The sequence below is a fragment of the Haliotis rufescens genome, unplaced genomic scaffold (genome assembly GCF_023055435.1).
Source record: "Haliotis rufescens isolate VD_foot unplaced genomic scaffold, xgHalRufe1.0.p SCAF_6, whole genome shotgun sequence".
Taxonomy (NCBI): domain Eukaryota; kingdom Metazoa; phylum Mollusca; class Gastropoda; order Lepetellida; family Haliotidae; genus Haliotis; species Haliotis rufescens.
In genome coordinates, this window is record NW_025964334.1 from 60,708,360 (window position 1) to 60,736,114 (window position 27,755).

The 27,755-nt window shown below is 44.4% G+C and overlaps 1 protein-coding gene across 1 annotated transcript; it reads right to left on the reverse strand.

Annotated features, from left to right (window-relative positions):
- Positions 1-69: 69 nt before the first annotated feature.
- LOC124121721 lies at positions 70-27,633 on the reverse strand. Its single transcript, XM_046484779.2, has 6 exons — positions 27,490-27,633; positions 18,557-18,714; positions 9,398-9,550; positions 7,977-8,095; positions 6,433-6,611; positions 70-899 (listed from the first exon to the last, which is right to left on the reverse strand). Exons 1-6 carry the CDS (start codon positions 27,594-27,596, stop codon positions 773-775), a joined length of 843 nt encoding a protein of 280 aa, XP_046340735.1. The 5' UTR covers positions 27,597-27,633; the 3' UTR covers positions 70-772.
- Between the last annotated feature and the right edge of the window lie 122 nt (positions 27,634-27,755).

A 27,755-nucleotide genomic window follows, 5' to 3' on the forward strand; every position in this document is an offset into this window, starting at 1 on the left:
TGACTATGGGGGTGGGGGTGGGGTTGCGGCTGATAGCAGAGGTGACTATCGGGGTGGGGGTGCGGCTGATTGCATAGGTGACTATGGAGGTGGGGGTGCGGCTGATTGCGTAGGTGACTAGGGTGACTAGGTGTGGTTGTAATGCCCTGGTGTGTTTTCTCGATAGTAGTGGTGTGGGTAGTGATGGGGGCTGTGGATGGTGACGAGTGTTTGGTTGGTAATGGTGGTGGAGATACACATGACAAAAACCTTTTCAAAACTGGGCCCCCATCTTAAAAGGAAGGTATAGTTATCATCAGCTTGAGGATAAAAGCCTTAAATACTTTTTGACAAACAAATGTTTTAATGAAATTGTTCCACCTCAAGACCGTGACTTTGATTTTGACCTTGGACCTTGGCAGCAGGGGTCAAAGTCAGACAAAGCCTGCAGTCTGTGTCTCCATGGAAACCATGGAAGTGATGATGCATTGCACTGTCACTGCAAACAATGCAAGGCTATGCGTACAATAAGTGCATCATGCAAGCACCTGGATCACAGCCACAAAACAGGTCTGTCACCTTGGCAACTACTCTGTCCTCCTGGGCTCAGAACAATCTGAACTCTCCGGTTCCCCCCTCAAGGTCAGGTATTGATACAAAAGACCATGTTGCCATGGTTACAGGAATTTATGCAAAGGCAGCTGTAGGCAGAAATCACAGATATTGCTGACATTAAAACATAATAGGTTGGGATAAATTGCAGACATGGAAACCAATCAGAGATGTTGTACTATCATGACTTGTTGAGTGACCAATCATATTCATTGAACTTGACGGCAACTGTTCCTTGCGTCTCCAGCTTCAGGAGCAGGATGTTGGCCCTGTCTTGGATGCCTGGCTCCAGGTGAGGGATCACCCACCTACAAGGGGAATACACATAGGATCACCCACCTACAAGGGGAATACACATAGGATCACCCACCTACAAGGGGAATACACATAGGATCACCCACCTACAAGGGGAATACACATAGGATCACCCACCTACAAGGGGAATACACATAGGATCACCAGTCTACAAGGGGAATACACATAGGATCACCCACCTACAAGGGGAATACACATAGGATCACCCACCTACAAGGGGAATACACATAGGATCACCAGTCTACAAGGGGAATACACATAGGATCACCCACCTACAAGGGGAATACACATAGGATCACCCACCTACAAGGGGAATACACATAGGATCACCCACCTACAAGGGGAATACACATAGGATCACCCACCTACAAGGGGAATACACATAGGATCACCCACCTACAAGGAGAATACACATAGGATCACCCACCTACAAGGGGAATACACATAGGATCACCCACCTACAAGGAGAATACACATAGGATCACCCACCTACAAGGGGAATACACATAGGATCACCCGTCTACAAGGGGAATACACATAGGATAACCCACCTACAAGGGGAATACACATAGGATCACCCGTTTACAAGGGGAATACACATAGGATAACCCACCTACAAGGGGAATACACATAGGATCACCCGTCTACAACGGGAATACACATAGGATCACCCACCTACAAGGGGAATACACATAGGATCACCCACCTACAAGGGGAATACACATAGGATCACCCACCTACAAGGGGAATACACATAGGATCACCCACCTAAAAGGGGAATACACATAGGATCACTCATCTACAAGGGGAATACACATTGGATCACCCACCTACAAGGGAAATACGCATAGGATCACCCACCTACAAGGGAAATACACATAGGATCACCCATCTACAAGGGGAATACACATAGGATCACCCACCTACAAGGGGAATACACATAGGATCACTCATCTACAAGGGGAATACACATAGGATCACCCATCTACAAGGGGAATACACATAGGATCACTCATCTACAAGGGGAATACACATAGGATCACCCATCTACAAGGAGAATACACATAGGATCACCCATCTACAAGGACAATACACATAGGATCACCCACCTACAAGGAGAATACACATAGGATCACCCACCTACAAGGAGAATACACATAGGATCACCCACCCACAAGGGGAATACACATGAGATCACCCACCTACAAGGAGAATACACATATGATCACCTATCTACAAGGGGAATACACATAAGATCACCCATCTACAAGGAGAATACACATAGGATCCCCCTCTAAGAAGGATACACACGGGATAATTCAGAAATAGGCTCAGCCGCCTACTGCACCCACCCACCTACTGCACCCACCCACCTACTGCATCAACCCATCTACTGCAACCACCCACCTACTGCACCCACCCATCTACTGCACTCATCTACTGCACCCACCCATCTACTGCACCCACCCATCTACTGCACTCATCTACTGCACCCACCCATCTACTGCACCCACCCACCTACTGCACCCACCCATCTACTGCACCCACCCAGCTACTGAACCCACCCATATACTGCACTCATCCATCTACTGCACCAAAGCATCTGCTGCACCCACCCATCTACTGCACCCACCCACCTACTGCACCCACCCATCTACTGCACCCACCCATATACTGCACCCACCCATCTACTGCACCCACCCATCTACTGCACCCACCTACTGCACCCAGCCAGCTACTGCACCCACCCATATACTGCACCCACCCATCTACTGCACCCACCCATCTACTGCACCCACCTACTGCACCCAGCCAGCTACTGCACCCACCCAGCTACTGCACTCATCTACTGCACCCACCCATATACTGCACTCATCCATCTACTGCACCCACCCATCTACTGCACCCACCCATCTACTGCACCCATCTACTGCACCCACCCATATACTGCACTCATCCATCTACTGCACCAAAGCATCTGCTGCACCCACCCAGCTACTGCACCCACCCATATACTGCACTCATCCATCTACTGCACCAAAGCATCTGCTGCACCCACCCGGGTACTGCACCCACCCATCTACTGCACCCACCCATCTACTGCACCCACCCATCTACTGCACCCACCGATATACTGCACCCACCCAGCTACTGCACCCACCTACTGCACCCACCCATCTACTGCACCCACCCACCTACTGCACCCACCCAGCTACTGCACCCACCCACCTACTGCACCAAAGCATCTGCTGCACCCACCTGCTGCACCCACCAATCTACTGCACCCACCCATCTACTGCACTCATCTACTGCACCCACCCATCTACTGCACCCACCCATCTACTGCACTCATCTACTGCACCCAGCCAGCTACTGCACCCACCTTCTGCACCCACCCACCTACTGCACCCACCTACTGCACCCACCCATCTACTGCACCCACCCACCTACTGCACCCACCCAGCTACTGCACCCACCCAGCTAGTGCACCCACCCATCTACTGCACCCACCCATCTACTGCACCCACCCATCTACTGCACCAATCTACTGCACCCACCCATCTACTGCACTCATCTACTGCACCCACCCATCTGCTGCACTCATCTACTGCACCCTACCATATACTGCACTCATCCATCTACTGCACTCATCTACTGCACTCATCTACTGCACCCACCCATCTACTGCACCCACCCATATACTGCACTCATCCATCTACTGCACCAAAGCATCTGCTGCACCCACCCGGCTACTGCACCCACCCATCTACTGCACCCACCCACCTACTGCACCCACCCAGCTACTGCACCCACCTATATACTGCACCCACCCATCTAATGCACCCACCCATCTACTGCACTCATCTACTGCACCCACCCATCTACTGCACCCATCTACTGCACCCACCCATCTACTGCACTCATCTACTGCACCCACCCATCTACTGCACCCATCTACTGCACCCACCCATATACTGCACTCATCCATCTACTGCACCAAAGCATCTGCTGCACCCACCCGGCTACTGCACCCACCCATCTACTGCACCCACCTACTGCACCCACCCATCTACTGCACCCACCCACCTACTGCACCCACCCAGCTACTGCACCCACCCATCTACTGCACCCACCCATCTACTGCACTCATCTACTGCACCCACCCATATACTGCACCCACCCATCTACTGCACCAACCCAGCTACTGCACCCACCCATCTACTGCACTCATCTACTGCACCCACCCATATACTGCACCCATCTACTGCACCCACCCATATACTGCACTCATCCATCTACTGCACCAAAGCATCTGCTGCACCCACCCGGCTACTGCACCCACCCATCTACTGCACCCACCCATTTACTGCACCCACCCATCTACTGCACCCACCCACCTACTGCACCCACCCACCTACTGCACCCACCTACTGCACCCACCCATCTACTGCACCCACCCATCTACTGCACCCACCCACCTACTGCACCCACCCATCTACTGCACCCACCTATATACTGCACCCACCCACCTATTGCACCCACCCATCTACTGCACCCACCCATATACTGCACTCATCCATCTACTGCACCAAAGCATCTGCTGCACCCACCCATCTACTGCACCCACCCATCTACTGCACCCGACCACCTACTGCACCCACACATCTACTGCACCCACCCATCTACTGCACCCACCCATCTACTGCACCCACCCAGCTACTGCACCCACCTACTGCACCCACCCATCTACTGCACTCATCCATCTACTGCACCAAAGCATCTGCTGCACCCACCCATCTACTGCACTCATCCACCTACTGCACCCACACATCTACTGCACCCACCCACCTACTGCACCCACCCATCTACTGCACCCACCCATCTACTGCACCAACCCAGCTACTGCACCCACCCAGCTACTGCACCCACCCACCTACTGCACCCACCCACCTACTGCACCCACCCACCTACTGCACCCACCCATCTACTGCACTCATCCATCTACTGCACCAAAGCATCTGCTGCACCCACCCATCTACTGCACTCATCCACCTACTGCACCCACACATCTACTGCACCCACCCACCTACTGCACCCACCCATCTACTGCACCCACCCATCTACTGCACCCACCCATCTACTGCACCCACCCAGCTACTGCACCCACCCACCTACTGCACCCACCCACCTACTGCACCCACCCACCTACTGCACCCACCCATATACTGCACCCACCCATATACTGCACTCATCCATCTACTGCACCAAAGCATCTGCTGCACCCACCCATCTACTGCACCCACCCATCTACTGCACCCGACCACCTACTGCACCCACACATCTACTGCACCCACCCATCTACTGCACCCACCCATCTACTGCACCCACCCAGCTACTGCACACACCCATCTACTGCACCCACCCATCTACTGCACCCACCCATCTAGTGCACCCATCTGCTGCTGCACCCATCTACTGCACCCACCCATCTACTGCACCCACCCATCTACTGCACCCACCCATCTAGTGCACCCATCTGCTGCTGCACCCATCTACTGCACCCACCCATCTACTGCACCCACCCATCTACTGCAACCACCCATCTACTGCAACCACCCATCTGCTGCACCCACCTGCTGCACTCACCTGCTGCACCCACCTGCTGCACCCATCTACTGCTCCCATCTGTTGCACCCATCTAGTGCACCCACCTGCTGCTCCCACCTGCTGCACCCATCTAGTGCACCCATCGATCTACTGCAACCACCCATCTGCTGCACCCACCTGCTGCATCCATCTGCTGCACCCATCTAGTGCACCCATCTACTGCACCCATCTACTGCACCCATCTAGTGCACCCACCTGCTGCACCCATCTAGTGCACCCATCTGCTGCACCCATCTAGTGCACCCACCTGCTGCATCCATCTACTGCACCCATCTGCTGCACCCACCTGCTGCACCCATCTGCTGCACCCATCTACTGCTCCCATCTGCTGCACCCATTTAGTGCACCCACCTGCTGCACCCATCTAGTGCACCCACCTGCTGCACCCAACTAGTGCACCATCTACTGCTCCCACCTGCTGCACCAATCTACTGCACCCATCTGCTGCACCCATCTAGTGCACCCATCTGCTGCACCCATCTAGTGCACCCATCTGCTGCACCCATCTGCTGCACCCATCTACTGCACCCATCTGCTGCACCCATCTAGTGCACCCATCTGCTGCACCCATCTACTGCACCCACCTGCTGCACCAACCTGCTGCACCCATCTAGTGCACCCACCTGCTTCACCCATCTACTGCACCCATCTAGTGCACCCATCTGCTGCACCCATCTACTGCTCCCACCTGCTGCACCTATCTACTGCACCCACCCATCTACTGCACCCACCGATCTACTGCACCCACCCATTGCAACCAGCTACTGCACCTATCCATGTACTGCACCCATCAAGACCCTGGGACTACAGACCAGTAGGTCCTCCACCAACTCCAGAACACAAGCCCCCTCACCCTACCTGATGACATCCGTATCGATCTTGCCGAAGTCCTCTCGATACCATTGGAACAACTTGGACAACCAGATCTCGTTACTCTCCGTGAACATGGACACTTCCTGTTTACAGAAGTTCCTGCACGCCCCCTCCAGCGCTCGCTCCAGGTTGTCCTCGGTGTAGACCTGGATGGCTGGGCAAGACTGCAACACCACAGTGACGGGTAGATTAAACAACAAATTGTTTGCACCTTTCAAAAGTTACTGGCCCTTCTCCAAATCAAAAGGGATAATTATTTCCAGGTTTCATCCATAAAGGATTTTATTATTGTAAGTTCTCATTTAATTCTTGGATTTTGATTAAATGTATTGTAAAAAGTATGTGATTTTAATATGGTAGAATGATTCGATAACTGTGATTGTTTGTGGCTGTAAGGGGGTTGAAGTATCGTTCCCCTGAGAGGGTGTGTAAGTACCACTTCCTTCAAAGTATGTTTCATTTTCCTGGATTTTAATCGTAGAATGCTTGTTGTTTTTGAAATACTTTGACTTCAAATGTCTAACAATCACCAGTGGCCAGAGGGATGGTGTAAATCCTGCTGGGGTACCACGCAGGAAGCAGATGTACCGTAAGTCCCCATGGTCACTAGTATGGTGGCCTAACTTTGGTTGCTGGTGATCTCTAGCCCATTTTTACAATGTATTGTTCAGAATAGTCACATTTTCATGGTAACATGCTAGTTTAGAATCTATATCTGTGATAGTCTAGTGCTTTGACTGTCCTTTGTTCACAGATTTTAATATCTATGTGAATGTATTATTACTGTATAACTTGATTTAGTCACTATATGGCTGAAATATTGCCCATGTGACTTTAAATCTTGACTCACTCACTCACTCACTCACCCAAACTATCTGTCCCCAAACTAAATGTTGGAGGACACAACTGAATTACCCACTGGGCTCCATAACTACAGGACTCCTCACCCCTAACAACCCTAAATTTTGGCTTCTATTTACCATATTTCATTGTAATTTTCTGAGCAAATACAGATGTTTATGGACAGAACATTACAAACTGGCCGCCAGTTGTGTCATGCTACTAAGATTATCTTTGAGCTAACCATTAACACGACCACATCGCCCCTAAATATTTTCTCATGGAAATAACATGATTCACGAGAACTGTCCAATTAAAAACATTAAACATATGTTTCAGCAAAGACTTTCATAATTTTAACTGGCCATGGGCCCCTGAGTTAAACTCAAGTCACCCAGTCTGTCAGGACAAGCTATCTGTGAAAGTCACCCCACTCCAGCAGGTCAACAAAGTCATGCTGGAATTAGGTTCCTCTCATTGATGGCCCCACAGACTAAGAGTTACCTACCTTAGCCCCACAGACTAAGAGTTACCTTCCCTGGCCCCACAGACTAAGAGTTACCTACCTTGGCCCCGGCCCCACACACTAAGAGTTACCTACCTTGGCCCCACAGACTAAGAGTTACCTACCTTGGGCCCCACAGACTAAGAGTTACCTACCCTGGCCCCAGTGACTAAGAGTTACCTACCTTGGCCCCACATACTAAGGCGAAGTGTATCCGAGGGTCAGGGGTCAGCATTGTGTACTTCAATCGGGGATCCTTCGGACCAAACTGTGGGTCTATGGAAGCAGGATGCGCCCTGTTGCCTGGCAACAAATCAACCATTGCATCATTCATTCACGCTAGAAACAAGAGGACAAAGTCATTGATATCCCCCGCAATAGTAAATATTTTTAGGAATATGTCAGCTGGTTATATATATATATTTATACATTGTTGACATGGAAACTTGAATAATAATTTTTTCAAAAGTAAAAAATTATCAAAAGACACCAGTTCATGGCTAGACCTATCTGTGTGCTGAATTTGCTGATGAAATATTGTTCAGTTTTTAAATTCTGAAATTTCTACTGAAAACACAACTGAAATTTCCAGCCAGTCAAAACTGTTGCAATGGAAACTTGTAAAATATATTTTCCAAAATTCCTAATCTATCAATTGGCACCACAAGACCTATCTATGTGCCAATTTTGGTGAAGAAACATTTACGGTTTTTGAGATCTGCTCTGGAAACGAGCACTACCGCCATTTCTAGCCAGTCAAAGTGTGAAGACCTACCTCTGAGCACCTTGCTCAATGACGTCCAGTGTGGAGATCTACCTCGGGGCACCTTGTTTAATGTCATCCAGTGTGAAGACCTACCTCTGAGCACCTTGTTCAATGTCGTCCAGAGTGAAGACATATCTCTGAGCACCCCATGTTCAATGTCGTCCAGAGTGAAGACCTACCTCTGAGCACCCCATGTTCAATGTCGTCCAGAGTCAAGACCTACCTCTGAGCACCCCATGTTCAATGTCGTCCAGAGTGAAGACCTACCTCTGAGCATCCCATGTTCAATGTCGTCCAGAGAAAAGACCTACCTCTGAGCACCCCATGTTCAATGTCGTCCAGAGTCGAGACCTACCTCAGGGCACCCCATGTTCAATGTCGTCCAGAGTCAAGACCTAACTCGGAGCACCCCATGTTCAATGTCGTCCTGAGTCAAGACCTACCTCAGGGCACCCCATGTTCAATGTCGTCCAGAGTGAAGACCTACCTCGGAGCACCCCATGTTCAATGTCGTCCAGAGTGAAGACCTACCTCGGAGCACCCCATGTTCAATGTCGTCCAGAGTGAAGACCTACCTCTGAGCACCCCATGTTCAATGTCGTCCAGAGTGAAGACCTACCTCTGAGCATCCCATGTTCAATGTCGTCCAGAGTCGAGACCTACCTCAGGGCACCCCATGTTCAATGTCGTCCTGAGTCAAGACCTACCTCAGGGCACCCCATGTTCAATGTCGTCCAGAGTGAAGACCTACCTCGGAGCACCCCATGTTCAATGTCGTCCTGAGTCAAGACCTACCTCGGAGCACCCCATGTTCAATGTCGTCCAGAGTGAAGACCTACCTCGGAGCACCCCATGTTCAATGTCGTCCAGAGTGAAGACCAGCCCTGCAATCCTGTACGCTGTAGTCTTCCAGAACTGATTTACTTTGAGCACCGAGTCTGGCAGCACCAGTTCCTCCGATAAGCCGTGGATGGTTAATGCATTATAGATGTCTGGGAGGAAAGTCAAGGTCACATCACAACAAAATACTGAACCCAGGGTGAATAACAAGACAAAAAGCGTCATCCTATCCCCCTCCACGGGGCAGATTAGATTTGTGTTTGTTCATATTCGTATTCGACGTAATAAGCGATCCGCTCTAATAAGCGCCATGGCGATATTTGCTAATATATTGGCTAGTGAACAATCCCAATTAGCACCCTTCGTGTGTTATATGCACCCTTAATTACGGGAATATAAATACTGGAAAAATATATCTGGCGTGTCTAATACGCACAGACTTTTCTTTTGTATCATTTCGGGCTGTCAGTCTAAACCACAAAATGTACGATCTTTCAACTCTTTCACCAAAATTATATTCTAATAAGAGCCCCCTCTTTCTAATTTCAAGAGCGCCCTGGGCGCTTATTACGTCGAATACGCTAGTGAATAACATGGAAGTTAATGTTGACTATAAAAACAAGTCATCAGACAAAGCCCCCGGCCCTCACATTTGAAAGAACAAATCATCTGAGTGTTAAGTTAAGTCTAACTTGGTAAGAAAATTTCTATCTAATCTGTCTGTCCATACACAAGAGTAGTTATTGAGCCATCAAAACAATACCATGGAATTTGGATTCGGAACTTTGTATTTCCATGTCAGGTACACCATGAACAAAGATAAAGTCTTGGTGCCACAGAAACAAAACAAAATATTAAACCCCCAAGAATAAAAAGGCAACATTTGACAAACTGGTCTTGAAAGTGTCAAGAAAGAATACCTATATGTTTTAGAGATATGATCCAGACAAACACACCACTATGAACAGAGAAAACTTGTTGCCATGGAAATAGGAATTTAATTTATTTTTAAAAATCCCTAAATAGCAAAAGGCACCACTTCAGCCCTTGATTAATATATGTACCAAGTTTGAATGAAAACTGTTGAATAGTATTTTTCAATGCCTATATGAGCACCCTGGCTCTGCAGGTCTTTGTTCAATCAGTGCAACATACAATCCTGTCTTATCTAAGAGCTGAATCGTTCCTTAACGACCTGAAACTAAACTTGAGGCCCCATTACTGTAGTTGCAGATGATTGACACGCATGCACACAATGGAATCAATACACAAGTCAACAATAATTAGCAGTGTGCACTGAAGTACTGGCATTGATCTTATACAGATCTCCACTCAGCATATCATGGAATCAATACACAGTCAACAATAATTAGCAGTGTGCACTGAAGTACTGGCATTGATCTTATACAGATCTCCACTCAGCATATCATGGAATCAATACACAGTCAACAATAATTAGCAGTGTGCACTGAAGTACTGGTATTGATCTTATACAGATCTCCACTCAGCATATCATGGAATCACATCTCTCTGAGTCTTGGTAGACCTCCATGTAGGGAATGTTGCTGTGTGCGGCATTAACCAACAAACAGATACATGTATGACAAGCATGGGGTGCTGGGGACGAGGGCTGGGTCAGGTGGGTCTTCTGTAGGACTGGGGTACCCACAGGACTACCCGAACCCGTGGTTAGTCATGTGATATATTGTTTAATGACAACAATAATCTAAAACTCTATGGTTACACTACAAGTCACTAATGTTCCCTTTTCTTCCTGACAATGCACTCATCCTTCTGACTTTTATATGTCACATTATGAACAAAAATATAGCTTCATGCAATAAACTTCAGCGTATGCATGACCAGATCGTTTTACGTGTATCTAAATACATTTTGCCAGGGCTATGGTCAAGTTTTTCCAAATCGGACAGATTGTACCTATCATAAATATCTACAACGGGTACCCGGGTAGGGTCGGGTAATAGGGTGCTGGGTACCCGAGTAGTAAATTTGGACTCGTCTCAGCCCTACTGGGGACCAGCTGTACTTGAATTACCCCAATGTGGTACAAGGTTCAGCCGATGTCACTTGGTGGCAGAGACACACCCTCCCAACCGAGGCAGATAGGAACATGGGGTATAACTGGTGTAACAAATTAGTAATATTGATAAAATAGTAAGTCTTGTTGGTAGGTCTGACTGTACGGTTGTGGTAAAATAAATCATGTGTTGCATTGTGTTTTATCATCCAAACTCCTCAAATCTGTAAATCTTCCCATCACAAGCAAAATAAGAAAACAGTGTTATCACTATCCCCCGCCATGGGGCTCATTAGAATCTTGTTTGTTCAAAGAAGTGAAAATAAACTAGACAAAAAAAGAGGGCAATACAGCCTTAAGAAGAGACAGGCACTTGGGTCGCCTTAATACTGTAAGGTCACCTTAATACTGTCAGTACCAGGTCTTTGATTTACTGTGGTAATTTTAATCCTGTCAACTAAAGGAGACATTACTACAGTGAGATAACACTTCACCCTCCGTCACAATGATCCGTACAGCTATGTCCACGCCTATCTGTTAACTGTTGTAAGGGACCCGTGAAGATATGGGGTAGAATAAGTCTTCAGCAACCCATGCTTGCTGTAAAAGGCGACCATGCTTGCTGTAAAAGGCGACCATGCTTGCTGTAAAAGGCGACATGCTTGCTGTAAAAGGCAACCATGCTTGCTGTAAAAGGCGACCATGCTTGCTGTAAAAGGCGACCATGCTTGCTGTAAAAGGCGACCATGCTTGCTGTAAGAGGCGACCATGCTTGCTGTAAAAGGCGACCATGCTTGCTGTAAGAGGCGACCATGCTTGACGGGATCAGGTGGTCAGGATTGCTGACTTGGTTGATGCGTGTCATCGTATCCCAATTGCAGACTCGATTATTTACCGACCACGGTCATATAGCTGGAATATTGTGCAGCATTAAACAACCAACATTCGTCAGGAAAGAGGTATGAAGGGCCTAGGGCTGCTGAGCTTCAAGTGGCATATACTGTCACCATCAAACTGTTAAATATGCTGGACCCAGTCCATGAAGTCTACACTTTTCTAATGACACATGCATAGCCGATATGTCAGGTTCCAAGGAAAACTGGTGAAATCTCTTTGAAAGACCAGAGTGAGGGAGTATGGTTTTACGCCGTTTTTAGCAATATTCCAGCAATATCACGGCGGGGGAAACAGAAACGGGCTTCACACATTGTACCCATGTCAGGTTTCTAACCTGGGTCTTTGGCATGACGAGCGAACGCTTTAACCACTAGGCTACCCGACTGCCCCTGGAACGACAAGAGAACTGAAAGCTTTTCCTGCCACAGAGGGAGTGGGAACAAATTGGATTTACGTGGTACCACTGTAGCAGCTGAAGGTCCATGACGCGGCCTGCTTCATTTGGTGGTGGAGATTGTGATTATATTCTTCATGCCACGCCGCCCACCCTTGAGTGTTGTATCAGAGATACACAGGTAACACAATTAGGAATTTATCAAATGCCTTTTCAAAACAACAAAACTGCTTGTTTCTGTGAATATAAGTGTTGCCAATTCCTATTGTCATGCATCAGGCGCAACCTCTATATACTGTTAATATGGAAATTAATCCATCTCCAAATTAATACGACTGCTGACCCCTTGCCAAAAATGTGATATCAATACGACTCCCCAACCCCATCCCCAGTGGAATTAACATATCCTTACCTTAATCTAATCCAATCAAATCCGTAAAAATAATAAACAGTGTTTTTCTTAAAACTGCTGCTCAATAAACCTTGTTTGTGTTTATATTAAAATTGGTATTTCCACCATCCGAAGTGTGCAGTGAGGCCGTCTTGTTGTTGATAGTCATTTGGAGACATAACAGTGAAGTTAATTAATGTGAGCAAAGACCACTCGCATTTTTTGCAGTAAATTCACGCTCTAGTTAATTTCAAGATTTACAGTTCTTAATCAAGTTAATTTAAATATAAGAAAAACAAAGTGATTATTCTCCTATTGCATCCATTTGGTCATGCATGTGCCTGGCATAGAACACAACTCAGGTTTACATTTAGAACATCTATAGGTACACATAGATCTCTCCGTGGAGGTCAACTGTGGAGGTCATCCGTTACTCACAACAATTTGTCAGAGTGAGGTGAGGTGAGGTGAAATGGGGTTTAACGTCGCGTCCAAGATTATTGCACTTATATAGCGACGTGCATGTACGTGTGTGTGTTTTGTGTGGCTGCTTGTACTAGTCCAGACTGATGCCGATTTATAGTGCTAGCTCACTGAGATACCATGCCGCAGTTTAACATGAATACCCCACTCAGACACAGTATACTGACTCCGAGCCGACCAGTCCTTGTTTTAGCCCCTTGATGCCGAGTGCCAGACAGGGTAACAACAAGTACCATCTTTTAACGTCTTTTGGTATGACGCGGCCGGGGATGGAACCCCGAACCTTCCGCTCTCCGGGCGGACGCTCTACCACGAGACCACGGAGGCGGTTTTGTCAGAGTGAGGTCTGGCAGTATCACAGTGTACGTAGCAGGTTGGGTATGACAAGTGCTTTCCAAGATAAGACTTTCTATTTTAGTGTTAGTAGTCTGCCAAAACTTAAATCACACAAAATCACATGGAAATAATAAACAATGGAAAAAGATGAAATCTGATCAGACAGGAACAAATTCTTATATGATAACAAAAATATGTCTGTGTGAAAGGTACATACTCTTGGGACATTCAAAAGAAATAAAGACTTTTTTTTCTCAAAAACCAAACCGCCCCTAAAGGTGTTTTGTCACCTTGAGCTACACGATCAGAAACAGTCCACTGTAGTTATATCAATTACAAATTGCCTGTGACCTTGACACAATACAACTGAGGATATATAGCATCCCTGAACACTCAGCCTCGTCAGTGTGAATAATAGATGACGTTGGACACAGCTGGCCTTGGGGGCATACAAGCTGTTGATGAAGGATACACTGTACAGTTAGAGGCCACACAATGTAAAGTAATGAGTCACTCAGAGGAGACTGCACTATAGTCTGGAAGTTAATTTAAGGTACCAACGTTTACTACAATATCTGAAAAACTATTGGACCTACTCCAGTCAAAGTTGGTATGAGATTATTAAACAGTCATACATAACTGGATATTACATTTAAAGACAAAAAAAGAATAAAAAATCTGTCTATTTAGCTATCACTATGTTTCATCAACAACCAGACCTGTTCGTCACGGGTGGAACGAGCATTCATTGTAACAGCCATCTGCATAATGCTACCCCAGAGCAGACTTAATCTGTTCTGACCTTCTGAATTCCAATAATGGTCAATACATCTCCCCAGGATAACCTCTTTCCACATGTCAATATATCTTCCTGGAGTTTTCCTGAAGCTTTTATGGAGTTTCCACATCGCAAAATGCTGTGTGTATCAAAGGCCTAATATTAGTCTGAATATTGTTCACAAGTTCACAAAGACATTTCCAGTTGCTCTTTCTAAGTCTAATGTCCACGGCTGTAAGGCCACTATCTTGAAGGGTCAACATCCTCTAGGTCACTCCTGGTTGGGTTCGGTCAAGATACATTCCCTTGTTCCCCGAGAGATGAAGATGCTATGTCACGGTGAAATGTTCATTTAGTCGGACATGAGCGATAACAAGGACCCCATCTGTCTACTGGCAATCTGATTCTCGAAGATACAGTGTACTGTTGTCAGGGTAGATACAGGGTACTGTTGTCAGGGTAGATACAGCTGGGTACTGTTGTCAGGGTAGATACAGTGTACTGTTGTCAGGGTAGATACAGTGTACTGTTGTCAGGGTAGATACAGCTGGGTACTGTTGTCAGGGTAGATACAGGGTACTGTTGTCAGGGTAGATACAGGGTACTTTTGTCAGGGTAGATACAGGATACTGTTGTCAGGGTAGACACAGGGTACTGTTGTCAGGGTAGATACAGGATACTGTTGTCAGGGTAGATACAGGATACTGTTGTCAGGGTAGACACAGGATACTGTTGTCAGGGTAGACACAGGGTACTGTTGTCAGGGTAGATACAGGATACTGTTGTCAGGGTAGACACAGGGTACTGTTGTCAGGGTAGATACAGGATACTGTTGTCAGGGTAGATACAGGATACTGTTGTCAGGGTAGACACAGGGTACTGTTGTCAGGGTAGATACAGGATACTGTTGTCAGGGTAGATACAGGATACTGTTGTCAGGGTAGACACAGGGTACTGTTGTCAGGGTAGATACAGGATACTGTTGTCAGGGTAGACACAGGACACTGTTGTCAGGGTAGATACAGGATACTGTTGTCAGGGTAGATACAGGGTACTGTTGCCAGGGTAGATACAGGATACTGTTCTCAGGGTAGACACAGGATACTGTTGTCAGGGTAGATACACAGGGTACTGTTGTCAGGGTAGATACAGGATACTGTTCTCAGGGTAGATACAGGATACTGTTGTCAGGGTAGACACAGGATAATGTTGTCAGGGTAGACACAGGGTACTGTTGTCAGGGTAGACACAGGATACTGTTGTCAGGGTAGATACAGGATACTGTTGTCAGATAGATACAGCTGGGTACTGTTGTCAGGGTAGACACAGGGTACTGTTCTCAGGGTAGATACAGGATACTGTTGTCAGGGTAGACATACCGTTAATCTTGGAGTATGGTTCAAAGTTCACATGGAAACGATTACATGTATAAAAAAGCTCACAATAAACAATTGAAATGATTGGGAGGCTCCTCAACAAGATCTGCCACTTGCATTTATGAGGTGAGGCAATCATTACAGTCCAGTATGGGCCTCAAGTAGCCATATGGCTACAAGTATTTTTTTCCAGGTAGCCAGTGGTAAAATTAAGACGTCAATCCAATAGTGTAGGTAGCCAAAAGCATTTGAAATGATCTTTTATCAAATAACTTTATATGTACAAGTCACAGCATAGTCTTGAAATCGTATATTCATGATATTAGTGGAAACTGTACTTGAGTTTTGTTATTTGCAACTCAAACAATTTATGTTACTAGATTGTATAGGTATATCCTTGCTTATCCAATAAACTATCAACTTAAATAAAATACTAATTAAATTAATATTTATGTATTTCAGTTCATTGTTGACTTAAGGAGGAATTACAGACATGTTTAATTTTGTGTCTACATATCTATAGCAATAGAATTTAGTTGCCACAAGATATTTTTCAAGGTAGTCATGTGGCTACCTCTGAATTTTAGCCAGTAGACAAATTGAAATCTAGGTTGCATTGTCGACTGTTTTAGTCGCGACTTTGAGGCCTGCAGTAGTGTACTGCAGTGAGGGTAGAGTGGAGGGCCTGGGGGCGGTCAGGAACCTGAGATAACAAGAACAAACAGGGGCCCTGATTTATGATGGGCTGGGTGGAGGCTGTTTCTCACTACCTTTGCAACAGGCTGAGTTGTTCCCCACAGTCAGAGTAGCCATAATATATCAGCAGTTGCAACAACGACATGCTTGTCATACTCTACTGCCAAGATTTGCGTCATAATAAATGTCATATTGGGCTCACATATCTCTCTATGTGGGGGTCACAATGGTGGACAAGTGCAGGTGTGTAATGGTATGTAACCATGGTAACCCAGTGATGTCACAATGGTGGACAAGTGCAGGTGTGTAATGGTATGTAACCATGGTAACCCACTGATGTCACAATGTTGGACCAGTGCAGGTGTGTGATGGTATATAACCATGGTAACCCACTGATGTCACAATGGTGGACCAGTGAATGTGAGTGATAGTATGTAACCATGATAACTGTTGTAATAGTATAGAGGCACCACCAGGCAGAAACCAATAAGGTATAGAGAATTCTTGGTAATTACTGCCGAGATATTCATTAATAATCTGATTACAAGGACACTTTGGGGGTTACTGATCATGATGGCAGTTATAGAAACACATCTATACTAAAAGTAAATAAGAAAAAAGGTAGAAGAACTTGTTACATTCGAAATCAAGTTCAGACGTAAAAAAAACCCAACAAAACTGAAATGTTTAAAACCAAACCCAAATGCCATCAGATATTTTAACCAGCCCAGAAGTGCTTCAACAAGTGACACTGACTAATTCAGTCCCTGATGGTAGGGTGTCATGGTATTACCGGTCCCTGATGGTAGGGCTGCACGGTATTACCGGTCCCTGATGGTAGGGCTGCACAGTATTACTGGTCCCTGATGGTAGGGCTGCACGGTATTACCAGTACCTGATGGTAGGGCTGCACGGTATTACCGGTACCTGATGGTAGGGCTGCACAGTATTACCGGTCCCTGATGGTAGGGCTGCACAGTATTACTGGTCCCTGATGGTAGGGCTGCACAGTATTACCGGTTCCTGATGGTAGGGCTGCACGGTATTGCCGGTCCCTGATGGTAGGGTTGCACGATATAACTGGTCCCTGATGGTAGGGCTGCACAGTATTACCGGTCTGTGATGGTAGGGCTGCACAGTATTACCGGTCCCTGATGGTAGGGCTGCACGGTATTACCGGTCCCTGATGGTAGGGCTGCACGGTATTAACGGTCCCTGATGGTAGGGCTGCACAGTATTACCGGTCCCTGATGGTAGGGCTGCACAGTATTACTGGTCCCTGATGGTAGGGCTGCACGGTATTACTGGTCCGTGATGGTAGGGCTGCACGGTATTACCGGTCCCTGATGGTAGGGCTGCACAGTATTACCGGTCCCTGATGGTAGGGCTGCACGGTATTATTGGTCCCTGAAGGTAGGGCTGCACGGTATTACCGGTCCCTGATGGTAGGGCTGCACGGTATTACCAGTCCCTGATTGTAGGGCTGCACGTTATTACCTGTCACTACCGGTATACTGTAATATGCTTTTCAAATGATACATTCTGCAACATTTTCCCTTTGTTCAAATACATATTGGGTAAAAATATGTCACAAGTTTCCATATTATTTACATTGTTTAACCTAAAATCTACACAGAAATTTATTCACAAGTGATGTTTCCCTTTGAAATTGTATGTATAGCAATTAATACATCTACTGCTAAATTGTAATTGTATTCATTACCCTATATTTGTGATACGAATCGTATTCACCTTATAGTGTAGGATACTGATAAAGAAAGCTTTGAGTTGATTCTGTGAGAGAGTCTCCAGACTCACGTTGTGCAGCAGCGCCGTCTGTGTCTTGTACTCCTGGAACACGTCACTCTTGGCCAGTTCCGTGTAGTTGACGCCACGACCCTCCCCTGTCATGAAGTCTCCCTTCAACCTGCAACAGCGAACACATGTCAAACACTCATTGTCTCCACCACAGCGTTTATAGCTGGATTAGCACTGGCAACGTCTCAACTCCAACCAAAGCCTATATAGCTGGATTAGCACTGGCAACGTCTCAACTCCAACCACAACCTATATGGTTGGATGAGCACTGGCAATGCCTCAACTCCAACCACAGCCTATATGGTTGGATGAGCACTGGCAACATCTCAACTCCAACCACAGATGATGTTTCAAAAGCACTGATTGAGGGTATTAATGCTGAAATTTATAAGGATATTGATAACGCCGTCAATAAGATATCCCATCTTTTCGAGTGGGCAGCAGCTTCAATGAGCAGACGACATGGGTCACATGACTCTATACCCGCCCGACAGCCCGTGTGGCGGAACATGCAGTGTGAGACAGCCAAGCGTGAAAAGTATCGGGCCCTAGACAAATTTTGATTGACTGAGGCTTCACTTGATTTGCAAATTTATAAACAAAAAAAGCGAATATTTAAATCAGTGTGTCACGATAGTAAATCGTGTTATCGCCAAGGAATCAGAGATAAACTTTACAGTAATCGTGACAACCCTGATGAACTGTGGAAATCTATGAAATCATTTAAAAAGACCAACTCGTCTTCTACAGGTAGCAAAGTCAGTGGCACTGAATGGCATAATTACTTTAAGCAGTTACTTTATACAGGCAAACCACCTCGATTATTATAAGTTAATCAACATTTATTTGAGCATGATTCAGATTGTAACAATGAGTGAGTGAGTGAGTGAGTTGGGTTTAACGCCGCTTTTAACATTATTCCAGTTATATCGCGGCGTGTCAGCTTAATGTGGGAGGAAAGCCCGAAGTGATGCGGGTCTCAGACGTTTACCACTTCGGTGAAACCCACGAGCACGGGTATGGTGCTGACAAACCTAGAAACGTAATTGGGGCGAACCGGGATTCGAACCCACAATCATAGGTTTCTGGCGTGCCCAAGGGACGCAACTCTGCACAGCGAATCGCAGGGCCTTAGACAACTGGGCCACCCCTGCCCCCTTGTAACAATGAAGGACTACCTGATCAACGTAATAGAGACATAACCCTTCTGGAAGTCACAGTTATCTTAAATGTCATAAAGCTGCAGGGCCACCCGTGCCCCCTTGTAACAATGAAGGACTACCTGATCAACGTAATAGAGACATAACCCTTCTGGGAGTCACACTTATCTTAAATGTCATAAAGCTGCAGGGCCACCCGTGCCCCCTTGTAACAATGAAGGACTACCTGATCAACGTAATAGAGACATAACCCTTCTGGAAGTCACAGTTATCTTAAAGGTCAGAAAGCTGCAGGTTGTGATGGAATTCCATCGGAATTACTTAAACATTCTTCATTTCAAATATCTCCGATACTTATGAATTTGTTTAATGAAATAATGAAAACTGGGAATTTCCTGATTGACTGGTGCAAGGCAATCATATGCCCTCTTCATAAATATGGCACTTTATCTGATCCAAACAACTACAGAGGAATCTCTCTATTACCATAAGGGGCGGTCGGGTAGCCTAGTGCTTAAAGCGTTCGCTCGTCACGCCGAAGACCCGGGTTCGATTCCCGACATGGGTACAATGTGTGAAGCCCATTTCTGGTGTCCCCCGCCGTCATATTGCTGGAATATTGCTAAAAGCGGCGTAAAACCATACTCACTCACTCAAACATAAAGGATCAGGAGGCCCCTTGCCCCCTCCCCACGGCAAGGACGTTATACCGCATAATCGTATCTCTTGTTGACCCAATACTACCCCTCCGCGGCTGATAAAAACATTTTCCTCATTCACCGTGAAAAACCTTTCCTTGTTTATCAATATTCATATATACTCAACCAGGTGCAGAAACCTGATCAATATCGCCCACACCGAACAGTTGCTTCTGTTGCTTGAACCCAGCCAGCCATGTTCATCTGTATCTGCATCAACTGCTGAGTTAGAGGAAGATGCTGTGCCATGTGTCAGGCTCCCTACATCCATACTGGGGCGATTCATGTCGCCTACAGCAGGGTACCTATTGTCAATGCGTCACATTGTCAGGGTCACCTATATTCGTGGGCGTGTGCCGCGCGTTTCAAATCGACCGTAAAATAGACTCAACATTCCTCCGTGCCCGCGTCAACTCACTCACTCACTCACTCTATTACCATGATTACCAGTGATTGGAAAGATTTTCACCAAAATATTAAACCAGAGACTCCAAAATTGGTCTCATGAAAATAATGTTATTTATGAAAATCAAGCTGGATTCAGGAAAGGGCAGAGTCATTTTCATATCTGAAGATTATCCTAATATATGTTCACTTCTCTATGCTGATGATGTCGCAGATTCCCCGGGCAAACTCCAAGAACAAATAAATTGCGTTAGCAACTTCTGTGAAAAATGGGGTATGAACCTAAATATAAAAAAATCTAAGATTGTTGTATTCCGAAATGGTGGATATCTACGGCAGTATGAAAAATGGTATTACAGGGGCTCTCAGATCGAAACCGTTTCCTTTTATAAATATCTTGGTCTTTATATTGCACCTAAACTAGTTTGGAGGAGATCGAAACAGGTTGGCAAAGCAGGCGGAAAAAGTATGCTTCCTCATATACAGATTGCACTCTATATGTCGTGGCTTTCCAATTACGACTGCACTAAAGATTTTCGATAGCATGGTTCTGCCCATCCTAACATACGGCTCCGAACTTTGGGGATAAGAAGTCTTTGATCAAATTGAGACTAAGTATGAAAAAAGAATTCTGTATCTGCCTCTGAGTGCTTGTAATGATGCTGTTCTTGGAGAAAGTGGTCGACTCTATTATTTCGTGGTCTATGTAACAAAATGTGTAAAATATTGTGCTAAACTAGTCACTATGAATAATGGCCGACTTCCGAGGCAAACATATTTGATGATGTATGGATTGGTATGTGTAAACAGAACTTGCTGGGCCACTAAAATAAAACACATCTTATTCCAGTTTGGCTTTGGCTATGCCTGGATTATGCAAGATGTTGGAAATCAGTTTAAGCAAGGTGTATCCGATGACAACATCCAACGATGGCATTCATCAATATCGTCAAATCCAAAGCTAATGGCATATTCAACCTACAAATCAATTTTACTCTACACTACTGAAACAAGTGCTGTCAAGATTTAGATGTGGCTGTCAAGATTTAGATGTGGCTGTCATCAGTTGATGATCGAAATGGGCAGACGCAAAGGCATCGATCCAGAATGTCGCTTGTGTAGATATTGTCTTTGATTAAATATTAGTCGAGTGGAAAATGAATATCGTTTTGCACTCGTATGCCCTGCTTTTAAGGATTTAAGGTATCGATACATTGATCCTAAATACTTTGTAAATCAATCACTGGAATCCTTTGTTCGTCTGATGTCATCTAATCATGAACCTACTATTGTACAGCTATCGAAATTCATATTGAATGCAATGGAATTGTATGAGTCGCTTTATCAGTAATTATATTCCTGTAATGTTATATTCTATGGGTCTGTGGCCTCTAACTTGAAATAAAGGTGTCGAAACTTGTGGTTGTAATCTATTTTTTTATTTGATTCCAAGATTTTATGTTAAGGGTAAATTACTATATACCATTTAAATTGTACTTCCTGTTCTGCCAGTGTTCATTCCACAATCTGGAGATCACAGAGTTACAATGACTACTTTCCAGAACATTGGAAGTAAGAAAAGAGATTTGTATCAGGTGACCTCAATGATAGGGACTACAACAACTGGTCTGCCCAAAAAGTATTCAATGTTTCTTTAACATGATGCCTAGATAGTCTACTGTGCAGATGACGGACACGTGAAGTGATTTTTAACAATTTGGAATTTTCGATTCATTTTCGTCTGTAAACTTTAATGTGTTTCTTATATTTCTGGTATGAACTGATGTTAGCAGACAAAAGGCGTTGGGTGCAAAAGACGAAAAATGTATTGAGTGTGTTTTGTTGATTTTTTTTAATGTTTGAAACATGAATACTGTACTTGGACTTGGCCAGACTGATTTTCAACTTGTCCTGCTAAATCACTCAGAACTTTGAAACGTGTACACTACAATCTCGAAGTAACTATCGGAATAAACTGATGAAAGCCAATTGGGACTTTTTCCAGTGAGTAGGCTGGTCCTCTGCCTGTCTTTGCACATGCTCACTAATGCCACGCAACAGCTGGGACCAGATCAAGTCTAATCTAGCAAGGAGAAGGGCTGGCGAAAAGATTGATAATAGGAATTATTGTAGATGAGAAGAAATATTAACCATTATCAATATGAAATAGTTGTAATCGGTAATAACTTACATAAACTGTTGTGCTGAAATAAAGTTTAGTTTTACCAAAACAGACTTGTTATTGTCAATAATGTAAATTGTCGAAGACGGAAAGCAACTGTTTTTGTTATATCTCAAATGTCCACAAAGTAATCCATGCATAAACGTGTCAGTGCTCACCAGTGGATTACACATGGTACATGTGATTTTCTTTCGGGACTTTCATGCATTTTTGCTTAAAGTTACTTTCCTAATGTTTATCGATAATTGATCGATATTTAGTTAGCGATTATCGATATCTGTAATCTATGTCGATAGCCAGCCCTAGCAAGGAGTAGTGAAACAGAAGGTAAATGCAAATTACTTTCAAAGTATGCAATGCATCTACTGCCATCCTTCTACTCGCCAAAGAGCAAGTAAATCATATTTTCCCACTTGCCCGCCACTTTATTTCCAGTCAGACATACTAACTGAACACCCCTGCATTAACATAATGATTAATGGAATAACACGCGAGCATCGAGGATTTCCGGATCTGAACCAATCGAATTTAATTTGTACCTAATAAACATGACCCTTCATCACTGAGTTAGCTGCTTTGTGTCATGTAAATATAGAGTATCAATGGTAACCAAAGAAATGGATTGTGGCCATGTTCATCCTTATTGTGATCAATAAACTTATTGATAATTCATATCAGTAAAAGGTCCTACCTGAAGTATTTTCGGGCCAGTTAACAAACTGTTAATAGTGAGTGAGTGAGTATGGTTTTACGCCGCTTTTAGCAATATTCCAGCAATATCACGGCGGGGGACACCAGAATTGGGCTTCACACATTGTACCAATGTCGGGAATCGAACCCGGGTCTTCAGCATGTTGAGCGAACACTTTAACCACTAGGCTACCCGACCGCCCCTAACTGTTGATACAGCAATAGTGTAGTATAAGCAGGCAATGTTTTAAATAATTTTAAAACCCAACAAGACAGTCGGGCAGGTACCCACAAATGTTGCCTGCCCATCTTTAAAGTTACCTGCCCACATTCAGACATATAAAATATTGAAAAATCACAAACAATTAGAGACACATCACATCTTGATTCATTTAAAATAATGCCAACATTTCTTGAAAATCTATGAGAAGTTATGATAAAACTGTCTTAGTCTTAGAACCATCGACCAGACAGGGGGGCAGGTGGAGGAAAATTTCAGAGAGCCTGACAGAAAAGTTACCAGCCACGTGCTGGCGGGCAGGCAGTTATTTCAGACACTCGACTGAGATATTATTAAACTTAATGCAATGTTTATGTAATGGAAGTAAGTTTTTTAATGTTACATTGTTATCATTTTACAAGAGTTATTCAAATCTTTAGATAATTAAAATAAAATCATCAATATGCAGCTACCGCAGACATAAAATTCATATCAAAACACAACACATACAGTTCCTGCATTTCCATTAACAAAAAAAGACTACATACAACAATCACTAAAAAACATCATAATTTGACTTTCTACATAATTATGAAGCCTTCATAAATGATAAAAAAAATGCTGATCTTCTCATATTATAGTGTTATTTTCAACACAGCATAAAAACATTATTCCAAGACTTGCACAAGTCTCTAAGGCAATAATTATTAGTTTACGGTAAATCTTATTTTCTAGATTATATAAACAATGACAGGAACTTGTGCCCGCTTATCTAGACTATATTCCCCTCTTATTACTTCCGGTGACATTGACCTTTCACATGTATGCCTTGTTCAGTGAACACCATATCAGGAATCCTGTGTAACAAGCTACGTATCTATTGAGCAAGCAGTGCTTTTCGTTCGTAAAAGTCACCCAACTATATCCCAGCAAGATGATATACACCTACATAAGAAAATTCAAGTTCGAAAAACCAGTATTAATTTTAAGGGTCCTCACAGGCAATATGAGGGCCCACTAAGGTAATGAAATGTTTTGATAATTACTTTAGAGTCTGGAATGAATCAATGATAAAGTGGACAGCGGTCATGATTGATGGATGAAATAACAGACACCAATAACGGCTCTTTGTGTGCTGTAGGTACAATGAATGTTATTGTTCGTCCCCCGGGATGCGGTACATTTATTTTCTATGTCCATTCTCTACATTTGTGCGTCTCGTAAAACCCTGCATATGTCGACCAAAACCTTGACACTCAACTGGTTTTAACACAACCTATTTTTTCCCACTTCCAAGGTGGCCCAACATTATAAGTTCATCATGTTCATTGCAAAGCAGGATCATGAAAATTCTCTAAGCCTTTGTTAAGCAAATAGTTGGATTTAGAAACTTTAAAGAGTTTGTGTTAATGTTTGAGGGGAAATGCTTATTTGTTTGCTGCAGAATTTTGATACTTTTACCCCAGAATTCGTCGGGGACTGAAAAGTCAATGCCTCGTAATCTCTGCGGATGATGTTAATGGTGGTTCTATGTGGATATGTTCCAACAGTTCTGGAGGAGAAGTGTTCTTGTCCAGTGCCAACAGATGGATGGCCGGAGGGACAACTGACCAGCACCGAGGACTTGTCACAGCGATTGTTTGTTGTTTAATGCTGCACTCAGCAATATTCCAGCTATATGATGGCAGTCTGTACATAATTGAGTCTGGACTTGACAATCCAGTGATTGATATCATGAGCATTGATCTACACAGTTGGGATAAGACGACATGCGCAGAGCTTCAGATAAGGTTTTGGTGTTGTGGGTATTTTACCCATGCATTTTAAAATCATTGGGTATTAATAATTCTATCTGGGTATTCAAATTTCTGTTACCCACTAGTATTTACACATGTGGGTATTTAAGTTAAATATTTAAAAACACTATTCATCTAGTCCTTGCAAACTGGTTTCGTGTGGGTTCGAGAGCTTTATAGGACTCAAAAATACCACGATACTTCCACAAGAAAGTGTGATGGCAAATGATCATGATGTAACTGTCATCGTGGAGTTTGGCAAGGTTGACGGAATGCCCGTTTATAATTTCAAAATAAGTTGCTGATTTGCTTATCGAATACACAGGGTTACTTCACAATATTTTGATGATACGCAAAGGTTTTATTTTTGTAGCGTATCTGTAATGTTCGTTGCGTATTTGATACGCTTGGATTTTATTTTACTGCATATTTCTGATGCATATTTTACGCAGATACACAGCTTATCTGGAGCTCTGATGCATCAACCAAGTCAGCAGAGCCTTGACTACCTGACCTGTTAGTCGTCTCTTACAACAAGCAAGGGTGCTATTCCAACCCAGATCTACATGGGTCAAGTGTCATGTTCTAGGTGTCATGAGAGGTCCTACTATTTTACGTGATGCACAAATGTAGAACATGGAAGCAGAAAGGCAATTAAACTGCATCCTCAGGATGCACAATAACAGAATTTTGGATTTAGATGAATTCTACAGTTTTAAGATCACAGTACCATTATTTTTGTAAGAACATCATCTTTTGAACGATCATATAACATTGATTCCTAAAACACCTGGAACAATATCAGCATCGATATAAAAACAAGTCCTACTTGTCCAGCATTTAAAGCTAATAAAAACAGCAAAGAGATTTAGTATCCTTCTCCGGGGCGTTATTTAGTAGGACTGGTCGAGTCAGACTTATCATGACAACTCAAAATGCTGTTAGTGTCCCAGATATCCAAGCACCATAATTCACTGTTCAAGGAAACGGATGTCGCCTTTTTTTGTCCCAGAGCCAGAACTCCAGGATCATGGGTCCTACATTCAACCTGATCATTGCCATGGTAACCATGCTCGTGGGCGTCACCAAATTGGTGAATGTCAAGTAGAACTTGCATCACTTCGGGATTTTTCACCAACATTAGGAAGGGTTAGAGCTTAACACTAGTCCACTAGCCCAAGGCTTGTAGAAATTCGGGCAGGCTAGTACAAATTTCCCAATTTCCTCGTTGTTTACAAAGGCATTTTATCTTTACCCTGGCTAGAAAAGTTTTGAGTTTAATTCTAACCCTATTAAGCTGATCCTCGTGGATGTACCTGCACAATTCTTACATCTATAATAATTGTCTGTTTATATTTGTTCTCAAATATTTCTGTGGTTCATCATCAAAATGACAATTGATTAATTATTTATCCACCGTAGATGAAAGATAATTGACATTGAATTTGTTCGTGATAAATTCTATCTTTATAACAAACAATTATTATGTAACTATTACTGGGTGACAACAATCGTCGCCATCGGTCGCGGGAATTGAAGCACAGGTAACTGTAACTTGTGCAAAACGTTGTAGATACCTTGAGAAACTTAGGTATCTCTAGCGGTCTTCACTCTGTGCAGCTCGGGTCAGACATGGACGAGAACCTTGCTTGTTGACATTAACTTCTCAGACCACTGTTCAACTCTGTCACGATTTCTTACCACGAAAAAAATCATGTAAATTAATTACTTACCTTAGCATAGTTTTCTGTAACTTTTTTGCGAGGTCATTGGCTGATTCCGCCGCACTGTCCGGAGGTTTGACCCCGTTGAGGATTCGTAGCTCAGAACTGTCGGCCATGCTTAAAGAGTTTCCTCTGTCAACGCCACCTGGCGGCAAGTGTCAACCGATCTGTGATGTCCGCCGACATATCTATAGAAGCGCACGTACAATACTCACAATACCTCCCATTTGTCACTTCAAGGCTTGTACGGCGTTTCAAATGGACGTAGAAGAAAG